This window comes from Polyodon spathula, chromosome 10 (genome assembly GCF_017654505.1).
Source record: "Polyodon spathula isolate WHYD16114869_AA chromosome 10, ASM1765450v1, whole genome shotgun sequence".
NCBI lineage: Eukaryota > Metazoa > Chordata > Actinopteri > Acipenseriformes > Polyodontidae > Polyodon > Polyodon spathula.
Genome location: NC_054543.1, coordinates 43,819,146 through 43,839,443, shown reverse-complemented (window position 1 = coordinate 43,839,443; position 20,298 = coordinate 43,819,146). Strand labels below are relative to the sequence as shown.

The following is a 20,298-nucleotide window of genomic DNA, read 5'->3' as shown; positions in this document are numbered from 1 at the left end:
CCCACTTATCTTCCTTAGCATTTTCTCCTTGTAGTATCAAAGACCCACAATAACTCTGCCATTAGACTGAATTTGATGCAGTGCTGTAATGAGGATTCTGAGGTCATAACATGGGAACCCACCCAGATCTTAAATAAACCACAGTGAGATTGCTAACCTTTCTGTTGGACTCCATGTGAGGCTGACCTTCCTAACTGCGGGATAGAAATAACACAGTGCAATGTTAATTTCAATTTAGGATACACCTTCAAAAGTGTGTGGCATTGTCCCAGTGTGTGACTTCACAGGTCTGTTGTAATTCATGTTTGAACCTGTATGAATGTGTTTACAGAGGATTAGCGTATCTATTGTTGGCTTTGTGTGTGCAATGAACTGTGATCTTCAGAATACATTTGCAAAGAGTAAATGAAACTTAAAATGTTATTTTCTTTTTATCATTTGATTTTCTCTGGTAACTATCATTTACTTCCTGATCCACAGCCAGCACTGACTTTGTAAAATTGTAAAAAGACCCCTAATAACCCACCAGCTGACTGATAATAGATCTATCAGCCTAATCATCTGCAAGTGCACATTGGGGAGAGGCAAACACCCTTGAGCTTTGTGAATAGAGCCAAGGAACGTGCATGTCTGATAAATTCACAGTAAATGTACAAGTACAGTAAATGCTTTTGGTTTATGCGCTGCTTTCTTCTCAAGGCTGTTTTGTGCACAGATGAGGTTCTTTGTCAGAGCAAATCTGTAGCATGCTCACGTCTTATCTCTTCTGCTGGGTCCCGCTGACAGATGATCACCGATTAATGTTCACTTTTTTCTTTTTTTTTTTTTTCAGGGAGAAGCTGGCAGCGGCGCGGTTGCAGCGGGAAGTTGCACGAAGCAAAAGTGAAGGAACAATGGTACTTGATGTGTATTTTAAGTTCTCTCTTTTCAGTGTTGCTGTGTTTTAGGAGGCACACAGACAGGCTTTAAAGGAATATTTTGAGTTTCACCAGGTTCACTCATTTGAGTGAGGGGGGGGGGGGTGTGGGCGTGAATTTACTGCAGTATCACTGTCAGCCTGTCTAGCATTTACCACAAAGCTGTGTTTGTTGTGAAGGGTGGGAGTGAGAAGGAACTGCTCTTATTTATTCCCTTTGTTAACAACAACAATGTCAGATTACATCTATTCAATACAAATGATGTTCTGTCCTGTCCGAGGGTTGGATAAATCATGATGCTAAGATTGTCCTTTAGTGGAGAATGTCAAAATGTTGTGTGCGGTAAGCAAAGTGATTTGATGAAGTGGATTCCAATATCACTAATAACACTGATGGGATTTTTCTTCAAATCCGAATAAAGACATTCTTAATATAGGCAACATTCTGGACTGTCATTCAGGCTACAGTAGAAGTGTACTATTATATAGTTTACCTAGCCTATACTGTTCAATTACTTTGTTTTTACATAATTGACCTTTTTATATTTTACCAGAGTAACTCCAATGTTACTCCAAAGTGCAGCAAAACTAGAGCGGTTGAAAACACACTCTTCTGTTCGGATTCGGTTTAATTCCCTGCACTTGCTGCTCATAAGGGAGCAGAGATAGATAGCTGCATCTTGTACTGTAGGAATACTAATGAATGCATTTTACTTTTTAAAATCTTGGCTGAGACAATACCCGCAAGGATCAAACGCAACTCCTATTCCCACAAGATGCCTAGAATAACCATACTGCCAAATGATGCAGAGTACACAATACAAAGCTGAAATCAGTCATTGGTTTCTATTTAATACACTACTCTATCATTTCCTGCACTCTATCAGATATCAGACTTCAAGAGCATGCCACTTGTTTACATTACCCAGACAGCTGAAAGCAAGCTCTCAAGTTCAAAGGGGCCTGCTAAACAGGTATGAAATGCCCTGATACTACCAGCAACAGCACAGAAGGTAATGAGTGGTATTTACAAGCTGTGTTATTGCTCAGGAAGCAAAAAATAAATGCAAGCAATAGGGGTGGCCTTTTTACACACTGTGTTTTGTTTTATGGATAACATTTAACAGGAAATACATACATCCCTCGTTTTCTCTGCAGGTTTATATCCTTTTTTAAAACATAAAGTGCAGTATATGGGGCCTCTACACTTCAAATCATGCTGCACAGCGATGGTTCTTCAGAAAAAAAAAAAAATGTTCAAGACTTGTAACAGGAGGACAATGATGAACAGCTTGTATTGTACCTGACTGTACTAAGTCAGCAGTAACATGTTGGTTTGGAATGTCCAGGCATTCTTTCTGTCTCCTGCTCTTTCATCACTGTATCACTGCTGTGTGGTATCTGTGAGGAAGTCATGCTTTCTGAGAATGAATGATACCGCAGAGTCGCTCCTCTGTCTCATTACCGTTTTCCAGCTATGCTAATTACCATCCAGAGAGAAGGATTTAGCATGAGTTATCTGTGTCAGCCAGGAGGGGAGCTGAAGCAAGCCTTCATTGTGGTGTCTCATAATCTCTCCTGGATTCCACACAGAGGTGACTGGAGTTCAGAAACTCTCTGGGCTCTGCTTAGGAAGCTAATGGTATCTTTTTAAATGACAGCTAATAAAATAACAAATAATGCTGCTCATGAGAGATAATTGTAAAAGTGCTGGCAGCGTGACTTAGTGGGAGCAACACCCAGACACTAAAAACGGATTAGACACAGCGGTTCACCTCACTTTGAAATATGTGTCCTTACGTTTGCTCAGACATATATTTTCAGATGAATATACCCTGCTAGCTGGACTTGATTCAGCTGCATTTAACCAGATCAAAAGTAAGCAATGGGATTTAGTAAAAAATGAGGTGAACCCAGCTTTGGGTTTTTTTTTTGTTGCTGAATTGTGCTGGATGGTCCTGTATCAAACTCTCTCATACTAATTATTTGATGTAATAATAACACTCTTGGAGTTGGAGTGACAGTGTAATGGACAGAAACATGAAAAACAGAAACATTGTGAGAGTAAAAAGCAGCTCTGTGGCAATGGTGGAAATTGATCATTTCAATATTTGTATGCCTTTTATTATGCTTTTTTTGTTTCAAAACAGAAATAATAATTAAATAAAATCCCTGTGACAACTTACCTTTTGCTACGTGGGTTTCATTGAGGCAGAAATTCAGATTCTAAAAGGAAAAAAAACAACAAAATACAGTCAGTTGAACAAAGGGCCCTTTTGCATTTAGCTTTTAACAAATAGCCTAGTTTGTTGTCTAGACAGACACAGGAATGGTGCAAATTCAGTTATGGATCCACAGCTCCTCTTCATTAGCTTGGCATTTCTGACTAAAATCTTAGCTGTTTCACTAAAATTCACAAAGGATTTTTGGGGGGGGGGGGGGGGGTGTAATGTGTGAATTTTGAGGTTTGAAGGAACTCTTGCAGGATACTTGATTCCATGTTTGAAAAATGAGCACTTGTGGCCTATGAACCACTTTTTAAACTGGCTCTTTGTCCATTAATTTCCCATTTAATGCTTCACAACAGTGTGAATATAGCCACTGGCAGTCTCAATTATAAGCAGGATTATTTTACAGACTGATGGCTTTATGTGTTACAGTTTTCATTTAAAAAATATTGAAAAAAAATAATGACTAAAGTACAAATGAGGACAGATTTACACTGATGAAAAATAGGTTATTTAAGATATATTTAGAGTGAATGCTTACTATTTAAAATCTATTGTATGACAGTAAGGTCTTTTTTTTAATTAGAAGCAATTCAGAATAAAATAATATAGTTATACAACTCTGTATTTACTGTCCAATAAGTGCTTGTCCTATGTATTTATGTAGCAGTATCTGCTCCAGGGATCTTTGACATTCCTCAATGTTAAAGTCAGAAGGTCTCAGGTGCCCAGATATAATGAATATACTTATCTGGACAGAACATTTAAAGCTGACATATCCCACGGCACACTCATGTGGATTCAGAGCGTGTCATTTCCTGACGGCCAACCCCATGGAGCATCTCTGTAGCTCATTAGTGATTCTGCTGGCAGCACCTGCAAAGGAGGCTCCAGGTGCTTTTATTTTTAAACTCTTTCGTCATTTCATTATCTGTAGTTTTTTCCAGTATTTTTTGGTTGCACTGTAGTACGAGGTTTGCATTATGCTTCATCTGTGGGACTGCATAATGTACACATAACAATAAGCCAATTTTGATTTAGTGTACTATGTAGATCAAACTTTTTAGAGACAGAGAGATGAGAGTGAAAGAGGAAAATGTTTGAGTTCAGGTATATACACGCTACTCCCTTGTGATTTTGCGATCTGAGTTCCACATCAAAAATTGAATATTAAGATCAGTAATTTATATAAGGTGCCTTATAAAATAAAGTAAACAAATCATGCCATAAAGTCAATATACCCTAACTGATAAACCAAGAATTATTGAATAGAAAATTATTAAATGGTAAAAATAAAAAGGTAGCACTGTACCGGAACAAGTTTAACTGCAGATCCTGAAATGTTTAAAGATCCTTTTTACATTCCTGCTTTATTTCAGGACCTTAATTTAGCTTACTGTGCCATTGCACGGCACTGTTAGATTTTTATGATTCCTGTCAATTAGATTCTGCATGGGTTTGAATCTTGATCCCTAGTGTAAAAGACATAAATCCTGCTTTTTTGTATTTTGGAGAGACAGCTGAACACAATGAAAATACTAACATGATTTATTTATGAACATCAAAGCTGATATGATATTGTCTTTTATGTCTGTATGTATAGGCTCTGCTTGAACCTGTTTCTAACTGTGGATTTACACATGGCAAAGAGTGGCGTCATTCTGCATCCATTTCACACCTGCACCCTTCATCAGAAACATACAGCATAAAGTGAATGGGGGGGGGGGAGTCCCCAAAGAATAGCCCCCCCACCTTGCTGTAATGATGCCACAAGGGATTGATTTATGGATGGGTTATATTTGTGCCGGTGCTACCAGCCGCTAATTAATTTAAAGCCCACTCTGGAACAATTAGATTCTGGTTATAGCTTGTAAGTGGGTTCAGGTGGCAGATTATGAAAGATACATAAGAGAAGAGAGTAGTTAGTTACGACCCAAGAGTTTTATGTGATTGCTCTTCATTTTAGCATTTTATCACTTGTCATTTAGCGATAAATTTGCAATGCTGTGTGAAGTTTCTGTCTTGACACTCTATCCATCAAAGAGCTTAAATTGGAAATAAAATAAGCCAGTTCCTGCTCTGTGGTTTAACAGGTTGTTTTCTTTTGTTAAAACGTAGAGGCACTTTAAGAAGGAAAAGATTCAAAACTACATTATTTCTGAGTAAGTGCTGCAGAAATAAAGACAATAGGCAGACACTAGACTAGTGCGAGGTTTGGGCGAAGTAATTAAGTCAAAACTAGAAAGATTTAAAAAATGAATACTTCACTACATAACTTTTTTTTTTTTAAATATATATTATTGCACAGTTTTGTCTGTTTTGGTTTGGTTTACACAGATATGGTAGAGTAGACTCTTGCAAACCTGTACCATAACAAGCATGCCTGCTCTAGTCTAGCCTTGCTTTCTTAGCCAAGCTCATTTCAAACGATGACAGACACTCACTATACAATACACGTGCAGGTCACTGTGTTGCTATTTAGATTCACCTTTGTGGAAACTGAGTTCCTAAATCTGTTATCTGCAAGTATTTCATTATGACAGAGTGGTACAAAGTATACTGTAAGGTTAGTGAGGGTCTACTGCAGTGAACTTCACTATAAAATCAGTTGGTATTATCATGCTTGCCCCAGTAGAGGGTGCACAGATCATTTAACTATGTTGCAGGCTGCAGCTGTGTTTTACAGACTATTATTAAAGCCAGTATGCTTTTTTTATTATTGAACTGTCATCTTCAGATCAGTAGGGAACAGAATCAAAAGTCAATGCATGTTAATGTTATAAAAAATACATGCATTTTTTTTTTTTTTTTTTACTGAAACTATGGTATTTCATATCTGCTCCACCTTTTTGTTCCTGTTGTCGTGAAATCCATAGGAATTCCTGTATCACATATTACTTCAGGGTAACAGCGCCATCTACAGGAAGGGAACACTACTTGTTTGTTTTGGTTAAAGAAATACAAAAGCTGTGTGGATCAATGGATATATAGTGTAATACAGTATACTGTTAAACTGTTTTTTTTTGGGGGGGTGACGAGACAACTCAATTATATACAGTAATGCATTATTGTTTGTGATTAAATTATGGAAAGTACTGACCTATTTAATATCAATGCAATATCAATTTGGTCAATTTATAATGCAATGTTCAAATTAACACACTCACAATGCATTAGGCTTCTCCAAGAGTTTTCAAATAGAGTTTCTAAATAACTGTCATTTCGTCTATACTCATTAGTTTACATTATGTTAATTCTCTGCAGTAAACAATATTAGAAAATGATTGAGTGCAAACAACCAATCAGCTTCCAGAACTAGCAGCCTTCCTATTGCATAGATGCCCGCTGGAACGTTGGCGTGCTTAACTGCGAATTAAATTTTAAATCAATCCGCCCATGAATACCGGCTTTTTTCCTTACCACTATAATCTACAACTAATCTGATAACATAACAAACTATTTAAACATACTTTCTGACGCTGGTCTAGTGACAAGCAAAATCATGTCTGCAGGACACCGTAAGGAAGGCTCAATTAGCAGCTACTGGATTGGTCCACAATTATGTCATCAGCTGGATCCAAACAACACCCTCCCTCAAAACCAGCCAGTCAAACTCCCAACCCTGTTTCAGTTCTTCCGCACCAGCCAATCCACTCCCTGCCTGCTTGAATGACGCCCCGCCTCCAACAACAAGTTTCGACGCTGACACCATAATACACGGACTATTTAACAATTGATGTCCAGATAAATTATATTAAGAAATACTAAGAACCCAATACATAAATATATTAGTATGATAATAAAAATAATAATAATAATAATAATAATAATAATAATAATAATAATAATAATAATAATAATAACGTTTTCTCTGCGTGTATTGGTTTTTATAGTCTAACGATATTAGGACTATTTTCCTCAGCGGAAGGTTACACGGCAAAATATCATTTTAAATATAGGTTTTAAAGGTTTTTTTAAAGGGAAAATAAAGAAATAAATCATTTTCTAATAGCGATAGAGCCCTCTCGATGCGGGCTCTACCGTGTGGTAGATGCCCTTGACTTTCGTTGGCGCCCTCGCTTTTGGCTCGTGATGCATAAATCCAGTCGCGGTCATCTAGCACACGGTACAGCACGCATTGATCTATAGCTTAATATCAGGATACTGTACTGATATTAATCTCATTTACAGAAGCTAAATATGCTAACAATTAGAGTATGATAAAAAATAAATAAATAAATAACTATTTTGGCAAAAGAAACTAAATGTCTAGGATGAAGAAACTGTTCATCTGTTCTGTATTAAAATAGCTTGGCTATACTCCAAAATTAACACACATTTTATATGTGAATATTTGATTAAATACAATTTAAAAAAAAACCCTGCAAATTAGACAGACTGCATAAAGTTTAAACAAAACTAAATATAGAGCTTGCCAGTAAAGTTTTAAATTATTGTTGTAACCCCCAGGGTTATTTTTAATGAGATGGCATCATCTAGCAGGGCCTTTATGTAAAAGGGAATATGATGTCAGAAGAACAAGCCCACAATACCACTGTCACCATTAGCATCTGATGTATTCATATATTGTCAGGGCTGATTCTCTTAAGTTACAGGTTGGTACAAACAAAAACGAACAGCACAAAAAAAAAAAAAAAAAAAGGACGGGTCTAGCACCATGGTGTGATACAGTACAGTGCAGGGTACAGTATATTGTTCTTTGAAGAGCAAAAACTCGATTTTGTTTTTCTCAAGGGTTCAGGATTAGGGGTAGGGTTAGATCAGGATCCAGTGCATGCTTTAAATTGCAAAATGTTGACTCTGGGTGAGAGTCTCCCTGTTCACTGGGTGAGAGCTATTCTGTAGATTCTAATTCAGGAGAAACCAGACACTTTGCCTTTTTACCTCCATATGGACAAATGGGATGTATAACAAGGGCGGCTGCATGAAAGTCTATTTAGATATATCTAGATCTGTACGTCCAGTTTTGGTGAAAACGTTTGTACATGCGCACACAGTGGATGTAGGGCATGGATCTCTGTTTTCTTTATATTATTCTTATCTCAACTTTTGCTTTTGAAGTCATGGCGGGGGTCCGGGAGGCATATGTCACTGATAGACTTTTTCTAATGGAAATGCAGACAAATATAACATGTTTCTATTAGGCTGCATTCCACATATGTATGTGCTAGATGGAAGACAGTATTTCTTTCAATGCTGCATTAGCCTTCACTGTCACTTTGTGTCTCATGGCTGATGTGTTATTTCTAATAAGTGTTTTTTCTCTTCATGTTACCAGACTGTTGTATTTTATTGGTCTGTTGAAGTAAATCATGCCTTTCTTTATATGTGATTCATAAATATACTGACATTGCAGAATGAGATAGAACTGATAATGAGGGAGAGCTGGATGATGTAATGGGATGCCTCTTAATTGAAACCAGCAGGTCTTTATTTCCCTCATGTTAAATACCCAGTCTGCTGGGTAACCTCACTCTGGAGGGTTAAGCAAACCTTTAAAAGTAGAGAAGTGACTCGCTCCGATGCAGATGTTGGTCATGCTTCAAGCATGCTGACGGGTGGTTTATGTTACTGTAGTGGTGGATTTATTTCCACTATTATGTCTCATGTAGGTCTCTGAAAGATTGTAAGACTGGTTCACATAGTATCCTGCAATTTATTGGTCTCTTCAAGACCATGAGAGGTTTTAGTGGTGACTTGGATTTTATGCGGCCTGGCAGCTTGCTTCACGTAATTAAACAGCTTTTCAGCAGCATTTTATCCAGCTCTTATATGGAGGGAAGCACCAGTAAAGGCGAACCTTTGCTTCGTGGAGGCCCTCTGTTCTTGAGGTTTGCGGGATACTGGTAAATTAATCCCATTCGGACCAAACTGTGTTTTCACAATGTTATTTAGCCGGTTAAAAGCAGCTTGGGAATTGTTATAATAAAACACATAATGGGGGGGGAAGCACCATGAGATTTGACATCAGAGTGTTTCTATTCAGTCTCATTTGAAAACTGCCACACTTTAATTTTAGGGGTTTCGTGATAAAATGTTTCACGTTTTGGGTTACAGTTGAAGGCTGGGATAAAATAAATGATGCCAAGTTGTAGTCTCGATCTTGAAATATAGGTAGTTTGTTTATAGCTTTCTCTGGGGCTGCCTAAACTCATAGCATGTATATTCATTTAACTTAATCCATTAGCGTTAGATTTACTTTTTAACAGTCAAGTTAGTTTGAACAATTTTATTTCATTTAAACAATAAAAAAGTTAGCTGAGGCAACAGAAGGTGTAATCAACAAGCAATTTTATTAGCTGCCAGTGCAGAACTTCTGCTTATGTGCTAATGGCAGCATTTACATGTGCTGGAACCAGGCAGAGGGAGAAGGGACGGAGCTCACATTCAAAGACTGACCACTGAACACAAGGAGAACACATGTAAGGAAGCAGACGGAGGGCAAAAGAGACAAGCAGACACAACACACTTGTGCAACCGCACATACACCAACAACACAATAAACAACAAACAAGGGCTGATGGGAATCTCATCCCCTGATTCTACCTAAACCATTTTACGTTTGAACAAATAAAGTAAATTTGAATGTTCAACTGACTAAAAATGAATGAGTGTTATGATTTTTTATGTTAATGTAACTTGATTACATGTATTAAGAATGACTGAGGTTTACAGTGTACTCCTGCATTATCTTGAACTGAAATTTTAAAGTGGCCATTTTCTTCCACTGGGTGGCAGTATTGCGCCACTGCAGTGTCTTTCAGAAAAAAAAGTCATGCATGTGGTACAGTATGTGCATTATCGAGCTGTCAAATTTTATATCGGTACATTTTCTAGTGAAATGGATCGGCTAATTTCAATTTAGGCTAACAAATAGGTTTCCAAGGCATTTAGGGTAATCAGTCATAGATGACAAGGCGAGTACTGTGTTTAACTACAGGAATGATTTGTACTGTTTTTATGGGCTGAAGCATAGAGTTCTGTTTAGGTATTCCCTTTAATTAAATCAGCAGTATCTTAAAGGTCTTGGAACTCTTTGAGTCCTAAGGCAATGGGGCCGTTAAACTCTGGTGCAAATATAGCACATTCTAATAGAAATTCCCCAAAAGCTACACAGTTATCTATTCTTGTTACAACAATAACAGAAAAGTGCAAACTCTGCAATGTAACAAAAAGTAAATAATTGTGTATTGACCTCTTGTATATCTGTGAATGGACCATTTCTAAACAGAAACAATTTCATGCTTTAATGAGCTTATGCATGTTACACAGATTAAAAAAACAAAAAAAACAAAAAAAACATCCACAAATCAAAACAAACACATTCACATACAAACACCAGCATAAAATAATACTTGGGTTTAGGTGTGGATGCCCTATTGGTCTGTTTCTGTGAAACGTGTGAAATCCGCTTGAAAATAGCACATTCTAAACAAGGCTGCCGGTGACAAGTTAGGGTATTAAACTAGACCCATATAATGTAGCTTCCCTCAACAAATAAATACATAGCGAGATTCCTATCAAGTAATAGGTATCGGTAACTCAGTATGTATACCAAAGACTTGTTATTATTATATCAGGAAGCTATATCATGAAGGATCTCACTTTGAAATATTTATGTTTATATTGCATGTAAGGATTGCTTCTAGCCTGCATCCTTGGGGTATAGAAATGCATGTTAGAAATGTGACATTAATTTTCAGTATGCTTTCTGACATTTTATTGATAGAGTATGAAAGATGTATAGCAGGAATGGTTTATTACAGCAGAAGACTCCTAGTGCTACACCCAACATACATTTGATTGTGATTGTCATGCTTACTGAGCATCCCAAAAGAGGAATGTGTGGCTGAGCTTTTTCCCCTTCACGACTGCCACAATAGTAGTACAGTTATCTTATGTAATGCATTCTTCTTCTTGTTCACCTTGTGTGCAGTTTTCTATTTCAGTCATCTTGCTGACTCAGATGTTTAGATGTCTAAAGCTGTGTAAACATGTATTTTCTCTAAATTCAGATGGTACAACAGATTTTAACCATTAAACTATTTGCAACACGACCCCCAGGGCATGTAAGAAATAAGAAAAAATGTATTATGTGGTACTTTAGTGGTTCTGAGGGCTGAGTTATAGGAGACAAGTAAATGGTTACAATTCCTGTAAATGGTTACAGGAATGCTTTAAACCTGAGTTTTACAAAGTTATCGAGAGGTGATGGCTGAAATGTAACTTTAACCTTAAATTAAATCGCATAAACATCAAGCATATTTTAGGCACTTCCAATACCAGATAAAATCGTCAATCGGATAGCTAACATCTTATTTGTCCTTCGTTATGCAGTATGTCCAGTGATTGGCAAGGAAAGGATTATTATCTCACCTCAATTCATCACATCCCTGCAGAGTTCGCTTCCTACTTCCCAGCCTTCTAGGAAAAAGTTGGAAATAAAATCACTTGGACACAACTCTTTACTATTCGAGATAAGACCGTAGCTGGAATTTGTCATGACAGTGAGATGTGTCTGTAAGGGATGCATTTGTTTAAGGCCAGATAGCTGCTTTAATTTTAGTTCTACATGCCCATATCCCATAGATTTCAAGCAGTATTTGTTTTCTTTTTCTATTGAATTCCTATCATAGATAAATTTTTTGCATTAGACAGATTTTCAAAGGAGTTCAGTTCTCTAAAATACCTGGGGTCTGTTCGCATCCCCTTTCCTATAACGCTTTGAGCTTGTGTTCTTACTTCTATTTTTGTTGCTTTTATATTATATTATATTATTTATATTATATTAAAATTGACCAAACTCTTTTTAGTGTAAAAAGCTTTGAGAATCTCAAACAATTGTCTTGTTATTAAGTATTAAGAATCTAACAGCACCCTTCACTTTGACCTATGACCTAAACTGGCTGACATGTTGTAGTAATGTGACATTTTGGGACCATCTGAAGTAGTAACTTCACGTTTTCATTGATCTATAAACTCTTTATGCTTATTTTGATCACGAGATGGACCTCTGACCTCATATGGGTTATAGAGACAGGTCAGAGTTAGTCTGTAATATTTTGTACACAGCTGTAACCTATGATTTTCTAAGTTCTATTACCGGTGTCCTTTTCACCACCACGTTGTCTTAATCTCAGATACTGGCTTTACAGTTGCTACACAGCTGCAGTCAATGAAATGGCATGCCTGTGCAATAAAGATTAGAAGAGATTTGTAGTATAATGAGACACAGTATTGGGCTGAGAACAACTTTTACTCTGATGTGGTTTGTAAACCCAGTTGATCAAATAATTCCACACAATTTTTAAGACTCGTTTTCTGGGTGCTTTTAAAATATCCAGAGTGTGACTGCGTGCATTTATATTTCTGAGACAGGTACAATTTAGTCAAAGTCTGCTGTCACAAAATCCCTGCCGTGCAGTCTTGATTGCATTACGTCTATCAAGTTATGAGGACGCATTTTCATTTTGCACAGATTATCCCTGGCTTCTCATACAGCAACGGAAGCTCTAGATTTGTACTGATTGCTGGGGAGGGGGGATCATCAGGTTTATCTAAAGCTTGGGAAAACTGTTGTATTCAGTGCACTAATTCCTGTGAATGTATGTATGGATTTATGTAACAAGGAATCATTTGCAAGATTTAACAGATCCACAATAATAATAATAATAATAAGATGACTTTTTGACCTCTTATTACTCGTATACATCCTTTGATTGTGTTGCGGTTTAAAGTTCAACAGTTTAACATTTTTAAATGAACACATCAGCACAGCATTTTTCTAAAACAACATATGCTGCAGTCATATATATATATATATATATATATATATATATATATATATATATATATATATATATATATATATATATATATATATATATATATAGACACACAGACACACACACACAGTACTGTGACAGGGTGCTTGTGTCACGTGTGTGGTAACCGCTGATTAAGCAGCACAGACAGACGACTGGGTGTGGAGTTGAAACGCTGGCATAGGTGCGCAGGATTTATTCACAAAAACAAAAAGTAAAGATGTTCATGTGACGTTACCAGCCATGGAGGACACATACAGAAAGCTGTACAAAAAAGCTAAATAAAACACAGTACAAAAACTACACATAAATGGTGCCACACACGGCGGGCGCTAGCCTTATAAACAAGGCATCCCGTTCCAGGAACCGGCTACACTCGCTATACATTACATGAGATCACTATCCCCTAAACTAACCTACTGATGAGCCAGTATTCATACGACGACTCCTGCTGCTTCATATGGCCACTTGCAGTTTCAGAGTTGCTAAGCTGTCATTCCTGCAGAGCGGGGCCTGCGGGCCCTCTCGGCCCTCTCGTCCCTCTCAGCCCTCTCGGCCCTCTCGGCCCTCTCGACCTCTCTGCAGCATGATGTTGCTACCGCCTCATGCCATCTCCACCGGATGTTTTTATGCCGATGGACACTCGGTCAAAACCCGCCCATCTGCTGATTGAGGACCAGCACAGCCAATCACTTGCTGCCCTGCCCCTCAACCAAGCCTAGCAGGCAGCCTAACTCAATGTAGCACTCGGCTGTAACCAATAATTTAATTAAAAAAAAAAAAAAAAAATCCAAAAAGACACAATAAATCCAACACTAATTCCCACTTGTGCAGGGCAATCGCTCTGCCACAAGTCCATATAACCTACATACACTTCAGTTGAGTTGTTTCGCCAAGATGGCCATTTTGGCTCTATAGTATTTAAAAAATTATTTGACGGAAAATCCTTATTCCCTATTTAATTCTGTTTCAAGTGTACACATATTTCATCCAGTCGCTTGCAACCTCCCATTTCACACCTACTTATTCAGCAATGTCTTCAAGCTGATTTGTTTTGTTCCTTTGAATCAGGCTGTAATACATGGGGAGGGGGGGCAGACCTGATAGGTAAAAGTATCTAAGTTTGTAAAAGTATCTAGGTTTTGGAAACCAGTAAACAATTACTGCCCGGTAATAGTTAGGGAACTTGACAAGGTTTAGCTAGTACTGGTGCTGTTAGTACTTTGTTTGTTTTGTATAAATATATAGGCACAGCCCTGTTCAGCAATCGACCGGTGGTCCAGTGGTTTCTCTTTACACAAAAAGACAAGTGAAGATGGTCCTGCATGTGGCAAGCACACCTCGGTTTGTTACAGTCTGTAAATAGGGAATGGTAATACTTCATCTGTACAAGGCTTTTAAATCTGTTCATCAGTGCAGAATGTAAACCCTTTTTAGCTTGGTTTTGCACTATTAACAGAATGATGTTTTTTGCATATCAACTAAGCAACATATTAAACATATTAATGTCTAAAAGCCATCCATCCCCCTTAATGGGCAAATATTTACCTGTTACAGTCAGTGATTATGATGGCTTTTGTTTTTCTAATCTTTCAAGTGTCCAGAATTAAAATGCAGCAATCATTCCTGTGTCACATGCCTTTCTCTCTATTTGCAAAAGCTCTTCTAAATAGGCTTTAGCCTTATAGGACAAAACCCATTGGAACGTGAAAAGGAGCAAAAACTTGCTTTTAAGAGGCTTAGCAAAATCATTTTGACACTAAGAGGTTCTTATTAAAATCTGAGGAATTAGAATATTCAGTTTTAACAGCTTTGAGTTAGAATGTAAATCATAGATAATGTGGCCTTGTGGTTAAATCTTGTTTGCCAATCCCAGCTCTACCATGAGTTACCTACAAGTCAAGTCCCTTTACAGTCCCTCCCAAGAACTTTACCATTCCTTCTGGTATCATTACAGGTACTGAAGCAGAATGTTTCAAGTTATGGGTGGATGAGGTCTGGGAAATTATCGGGCGTAATGTGTGTTGAACAGATTCATTTCTGTTTTCTTTTTTTTTTGTTGCAGCGAGAGAAGCTGATACACGAGTTGGAGGAAGAAAGACGTTTGAGACTCGAGAGTGAGAAACGATTAGGGGAGGTGACAGTGGAGTCGGAGCAGAGCACAGCTCACATGATTTCATTGCAGCAGCAGCTCTCCAGGTACAAGACCAACATACTGTCCAAGACCATGTCTCCTGTCCTTCAGATGAGATGTAAAACAGAGGTCCAATTGTAAGTGACTATGCAGCAGCAACAGTTGTTGATGCATAGTTCACCCCCTAGTCTCTAAGTGGCTTTGGATAAAAGCGCCTGCTAAATGATAATAATAATAATAATAATAATAATAATAATAATAATAATAATAATAATAATAATAATAATAATAATAATAATAATAACACCACATGTTTATTATAGCATAATTCAGCACTTTATTATAATAGCTTTGTATTGCTCTGCACTACTTTTGCAGTGTATCTACATTATTAATGGAGATTATAGAATATCTTCAATTTAGTTTTTTCTGTCTCTCTGTTCTGTTAGTAGTATAGGGTTATTTGGGTTTTTGAGCTCTATTACAATATGCTGATGTCTCCACCATAACAGGATATTTCATCAGTATTGACAGAGGAGTTATTTTCAACCAGCCCCTTAGACATTCTCTCAAACAGTTTTATATGTAGGTTCTGATTACAAAAGTTTGACTGCCTTGCCTTAAACCAGTACAAATGTAACGAGCCAGAGACAGCATAATGAGAAAAGCATCCAGAGGTTATCTTATAGCTGCTGGTCCCGTGCTTTTGCATTTAGTCTCATCTGGAGCGGTACTATGCTGTCTTCTAATATACAGTATGTCTGACAAACAGAAGTCGAAGATTGGATGACTTTAAATCAATTTGTGTAACTTCTTTGCCTCCAGACTATTGGTAACTATGAAGCTGGCTGAAAAAGCGTGTGTATTAAAACCTGTTTTAAAGTGCCTTTGTAAAACATTAAATTCTCTTGCATATAAAGTATATTTCTGATATACAGATTGTGTAAAACATAGAAACAATAACTAATTAAATACTTTCAACCAACAATATACTATTCTTTCTTTCTCCCTTCCTTTGTGTCGTTTTGATCTAAATAACCAGTTGTGCACAAACACATTTTAACCTGGCTGGTACTACAGCCTCTTAGGTCAGATCTGTGTCACAGACTTTATTTTTTATGGTTGACTGTTGTTATAAGGTCTTTGAAAAAGTATTTTGTTTTATAAAACAGGGCAGGCAGGAACAGCTAGCCACTCGGCCTCTGTTTCCAGGGGCCTGCATCTGTTACCAGGAAACAGCCTGGAGCTTTTTAGGAACCTTGCTGTTGGACAAGTAGGAAACGATCCATCAGGGACCTGTAGGGGGTCTGACAAATGTGATGTGTCGCGATCCTCATTAAATGATGCTTTCAGTTTGCCTTGCACATGTGCTCAATGCTGAATTACTATACTCCAAGCGTTGCATTATTTAGTGTGCTTGGGGGGGGGGGGGGTGGGGTGGGTGGTGGTGGTGGGGGGGGGGGGGGGGGGGGGGGGGGGGGGGGGGGAACGGGGGATTCGGTTGGGACGCACACCTGCCAGGGGTTTAGGAGACTGGAGTTAATAGCTGGCAGTGTTTCACTGTACTTACTGACAGTGGTGCTGAGTAATTGGTGCTGTTCTGTTTATTTTTTATTTTTTTTACATATATCTCTTGTTTGCCATGAAGGGCTCTTGTATGAGGTCCATAGGAAAGAAACAAGTAATTTGTGTCTGCCGCCGGCAAAGCAGTCATGTTTTTACTCAAAGACAGACAAAACTTTTTCACTGTGCTATTATCAGCTATGTCTTTCTGGGAATGCCTTTTCACCCTTTTTCTGCATGCCATATTTTTCCAGGGTGGCACTGATTCAACGTTATAAGACTCCAGGGTGATTAAATAGTTCTGGAGGGTCAGGTGACCCTTCCTCAATGATTACCAGCAGCAGTGAGGGAGGCTGGCATCAGATCTGCATGTCAGGGTTGTCATGTGAAGCTCAGGGTATGTACACTGTGACTCAGTCAGCAAAATAAGCATTAGGCTCTCAATGTATCAAAATTCAACTCAGCGTTTTAATTTTAGAGTTTAAAGTTTAATCAAGGTTCTTTTCATAAGAGCTGAGTCCAGCGATACGGACTGTCGGGAGATATTGTGCCAACATCTTTCTCAAGGTTGACTATAATTAAAGCACCGACAGAAAAAAAAGGAACCTGCACTGATTTCCATGGCCATTAAGACAAAAGCTTTATGAGCCAGTTTGTCAGTAATATTCAATGTAATAACATTCATAAGAAGCTTGATGGTACAATGCCTTCATCTTGTTGAGGGAACTTAAAATGCAATTCAAAAACCTAAACATTTTCAATGCTTTTAAAGAGATCATTCTTTCTAAGTAAAACCAGCAAAGCAGAAGAGTGAATGTCAATTTAAGAAGGAATGCATAGAAATTGCTGTACAATGTATCCAAGCATATAAAGGAACTCTACTAAAGAACATTCTTTTAAAGCAAGCCCTTTTGAAACAGTGAAACTTTCAATTGTAAGTCATAAAGGTTGGCTGGGACAATATGAAAATATCTTAGTCTACCTTATATATAAACAAAAGGACCTACAATTACATATCCTTGTTTAAATGCCGTAAAGATTTATCATTTTTTTGTTGTTGTTTTACAGTCTCAGAACCTTCTTAGAGTTTTGTTTCTTTGAAGAATGTTCAGAATGGAGAGTCAGCTGCAGTGCAGATGCATGGTTCTGGTCTTTGTTTCCTGACTATTACAATCTCTAGTGCATGTGCTCCTGCAGTCATCCATGTATTTATTAACACCTTTGAAGCCACATGGATTGAGCTTCACAAGAATCCTTTTTGTAACAAGAATTACACTAACTAGCCTGATTGCGTCTGTTTCAAATCCTCTGGCATCCCAGGATTGTAACACTTACAAAACAGACCTTTACGGAAAAGTTTAGAAATAGACAGGACTTCAACGGGCACATAAAGGAGAGTCTAGAGAATAGAAAACACACCCCACTGCTGTGTAGCAAATAGTGTTTTTCTTTATTAAAAAAAAAAAAAGTCAGGGCATGGGGCAGCTTTGAGAGTTGAATAAAAGCAGCTGTTTAGAATTTTGCTACCTCCCTCCTGGCTGCAATGGGAAATTAAGGACAAAACAATAACACTTTTGTTTGCAGTAAATATGAAACTAGGATGTCATGCCCCAAATTGAATTGTGGAATTTAACAAACAATGCACAGTATTTTCCATATTTATTACCCTATAGCCTTAAGGAAGGCCCTGTTAACTAGGTCTGGGATTTCTGAGGGATATCATTGTCTGCAGTTAGACTAAGCTTCTTATCAGCAGTACTATATCATGCAGTAGCAAATAGAATCTGCATCTCTTGTATAAAAACATTAGCTGCTATAATAGAACCTGCGCACAGCATTTGTTGTTGCTTCTGAAACCATTCCAACTTCAACGATTTTTAATGTGTATCTTTGTTGTTGAACTTCACAACTTGTTTTAGCACAATTTCAATGATCCACACATGTCTTTACTTAACTTGGGCATAGTATTGTATGCCCCCAAATGTGTCGCAACATTTTATTTGAGGGTTTTATGTGCTATTTATAGACAAAGCAATTTTGACACCTGTGTAGGCCATAACCACAGACTAAAGCTGAATTGTCCACTATGGAACAGGCCATGTAGAAAAATAAACAGATCATCGCAACTTCGTGGTCAGGTAGACCTTTTTTGAAATTGAGCTCTTCTGGTTACAGGAAAATGATATTTGGCAGGTTTGCCATTGCAGGTTCTCATTCGCTTCCAACAGCACTTAGGAGAATATAATTTGGCTTACCTATCCCCTTAGTACTATCCTGGTTTCCATGGAAACCTTCACACTCAATACAAGAGAAAGTTAATAGAGCGCTGAGGACAATTATTCGTCCCTGCAGTATTGCCAAGTAGAATTCTAAAAGCCTTGTTAGCAATCAGCGGCTGTAAGAAAGTCAGTCGGCCTTTGTGATTCAAAGTATGGTGCAGACTATATTGTTGAAAATTACTTAGTTGAATACAATTCAGCTCCTACCAAAGTAGCAAAGATGATATTGAAATTGGCACAGAACATCCTTGGTTCTCTTATACTGGACATGTTTTCAAAAGATATCCAGAAGTCCGTAAATAAGACCTTTAAGACTGCAATACAGTTAATGGCATGCCGCTAATGCTTTATGATTTCAGCCTGGCAGATTTAAATTAATGGAGTATATCAAGCGAGATTTCTTTCCTAGCTGTGGTGGGTAAAAGTGTGGATGTCATTTAGGTTTTTATGTTTATCATTTTCTTTTAACTAGAGTTGTGTAAAGCTTGTGGTCCTGTAGACACACCGCTAAAAATGTGTGTTTGGCAATGTGTGGCGCCATTGAAGTTTGAACAAAATGTGTACAAAGAAAATGGATTACCTACTATTGGTCATATTGGGTACATTTGTGTTGTGAACGCTTTAATTTGGGGTTTGGGTGTTATAATTGCAGGAGGAAAGGAGTTACAGTCTTTTATAATTGTAATTTAGTGAAATGATATAACCTCAGATTGTAGTTGCTGCTGACTGAACTTGCCTGAAGCATGACTATGTAGGCTTCCCAGTGCCCATAAGCGGGTCCCTTAAGAGTCAAACAGCTGTAGATATAATTCAAAAAGGATTTTAATACCTTCCATGTCCTCTCTAGTGTAAATAATAAGAATGAATTGATTTCCTTCCAGTCTTCAGGCCTGCAAAACATACACAACTCTCCATCATTGGTTATCTGCTCTTTGGACCAGCTACGTGTTCTTCTGTAACTAAACATAGATTAGTGAGGCATGCACCTAACATTAATCTATTATAAAAAATTAAAGCAATAAAAAAGGTTTCATGAAAAGGGTCCAACATTTCATATCAGTGTATCATCCAACAGATTTAAATGGCGAATGTTCACTGAACAAATAAATATATTCAAATAAAATTCCAAACTAATTTAAAACTCCAGGACTTAACACATTCAAACATTATAGAGCTACAGCTGAATGAAAAACATGAATGTTTTTTAAACATTTGTAGCGATACAGCTAAATGGGAAAATCTAATTTTAACAAATATTCCTGTATGTTGGAATTGCACATCAAAACCGCCATAGAAGACCCACTGATAAACAGCGCTGTGTGATTATCCCATT

The 20,298-nt window shown here is 37.6% G+C and overlaps 1 protein-coding gene across 6 annotated transcripts in view; it reads left to right on the top strand.

Annotated features, from left to right (window-relative positions):
• LOC121322372 (nck-associated protein 5-like) overlaps positions 1-20,298 on the top strand; it is a 204,984-nt gene that overhangs the window by 101,695 nt on the left and 82,991 nt on the right. For all 6 annotated transcript variants that reach the window (XM_041262231.1, XM_041262230.1, XM_041262228.1 and 3 more), the window contains 2 exons: positions 833-896; positions 15,055-15,188. In XM_041262231.1, the coding sequence (XP_041118165.1) occupies positions 894-896; positions 15,055-15,188 (137 nt within the window). In that variant the 5' untranslated portion in view covers positions 833-893. The remainder of the gene's footprint in view (positions 1-832; positions 897-15,054; positions 15,189-20,298) is intronic.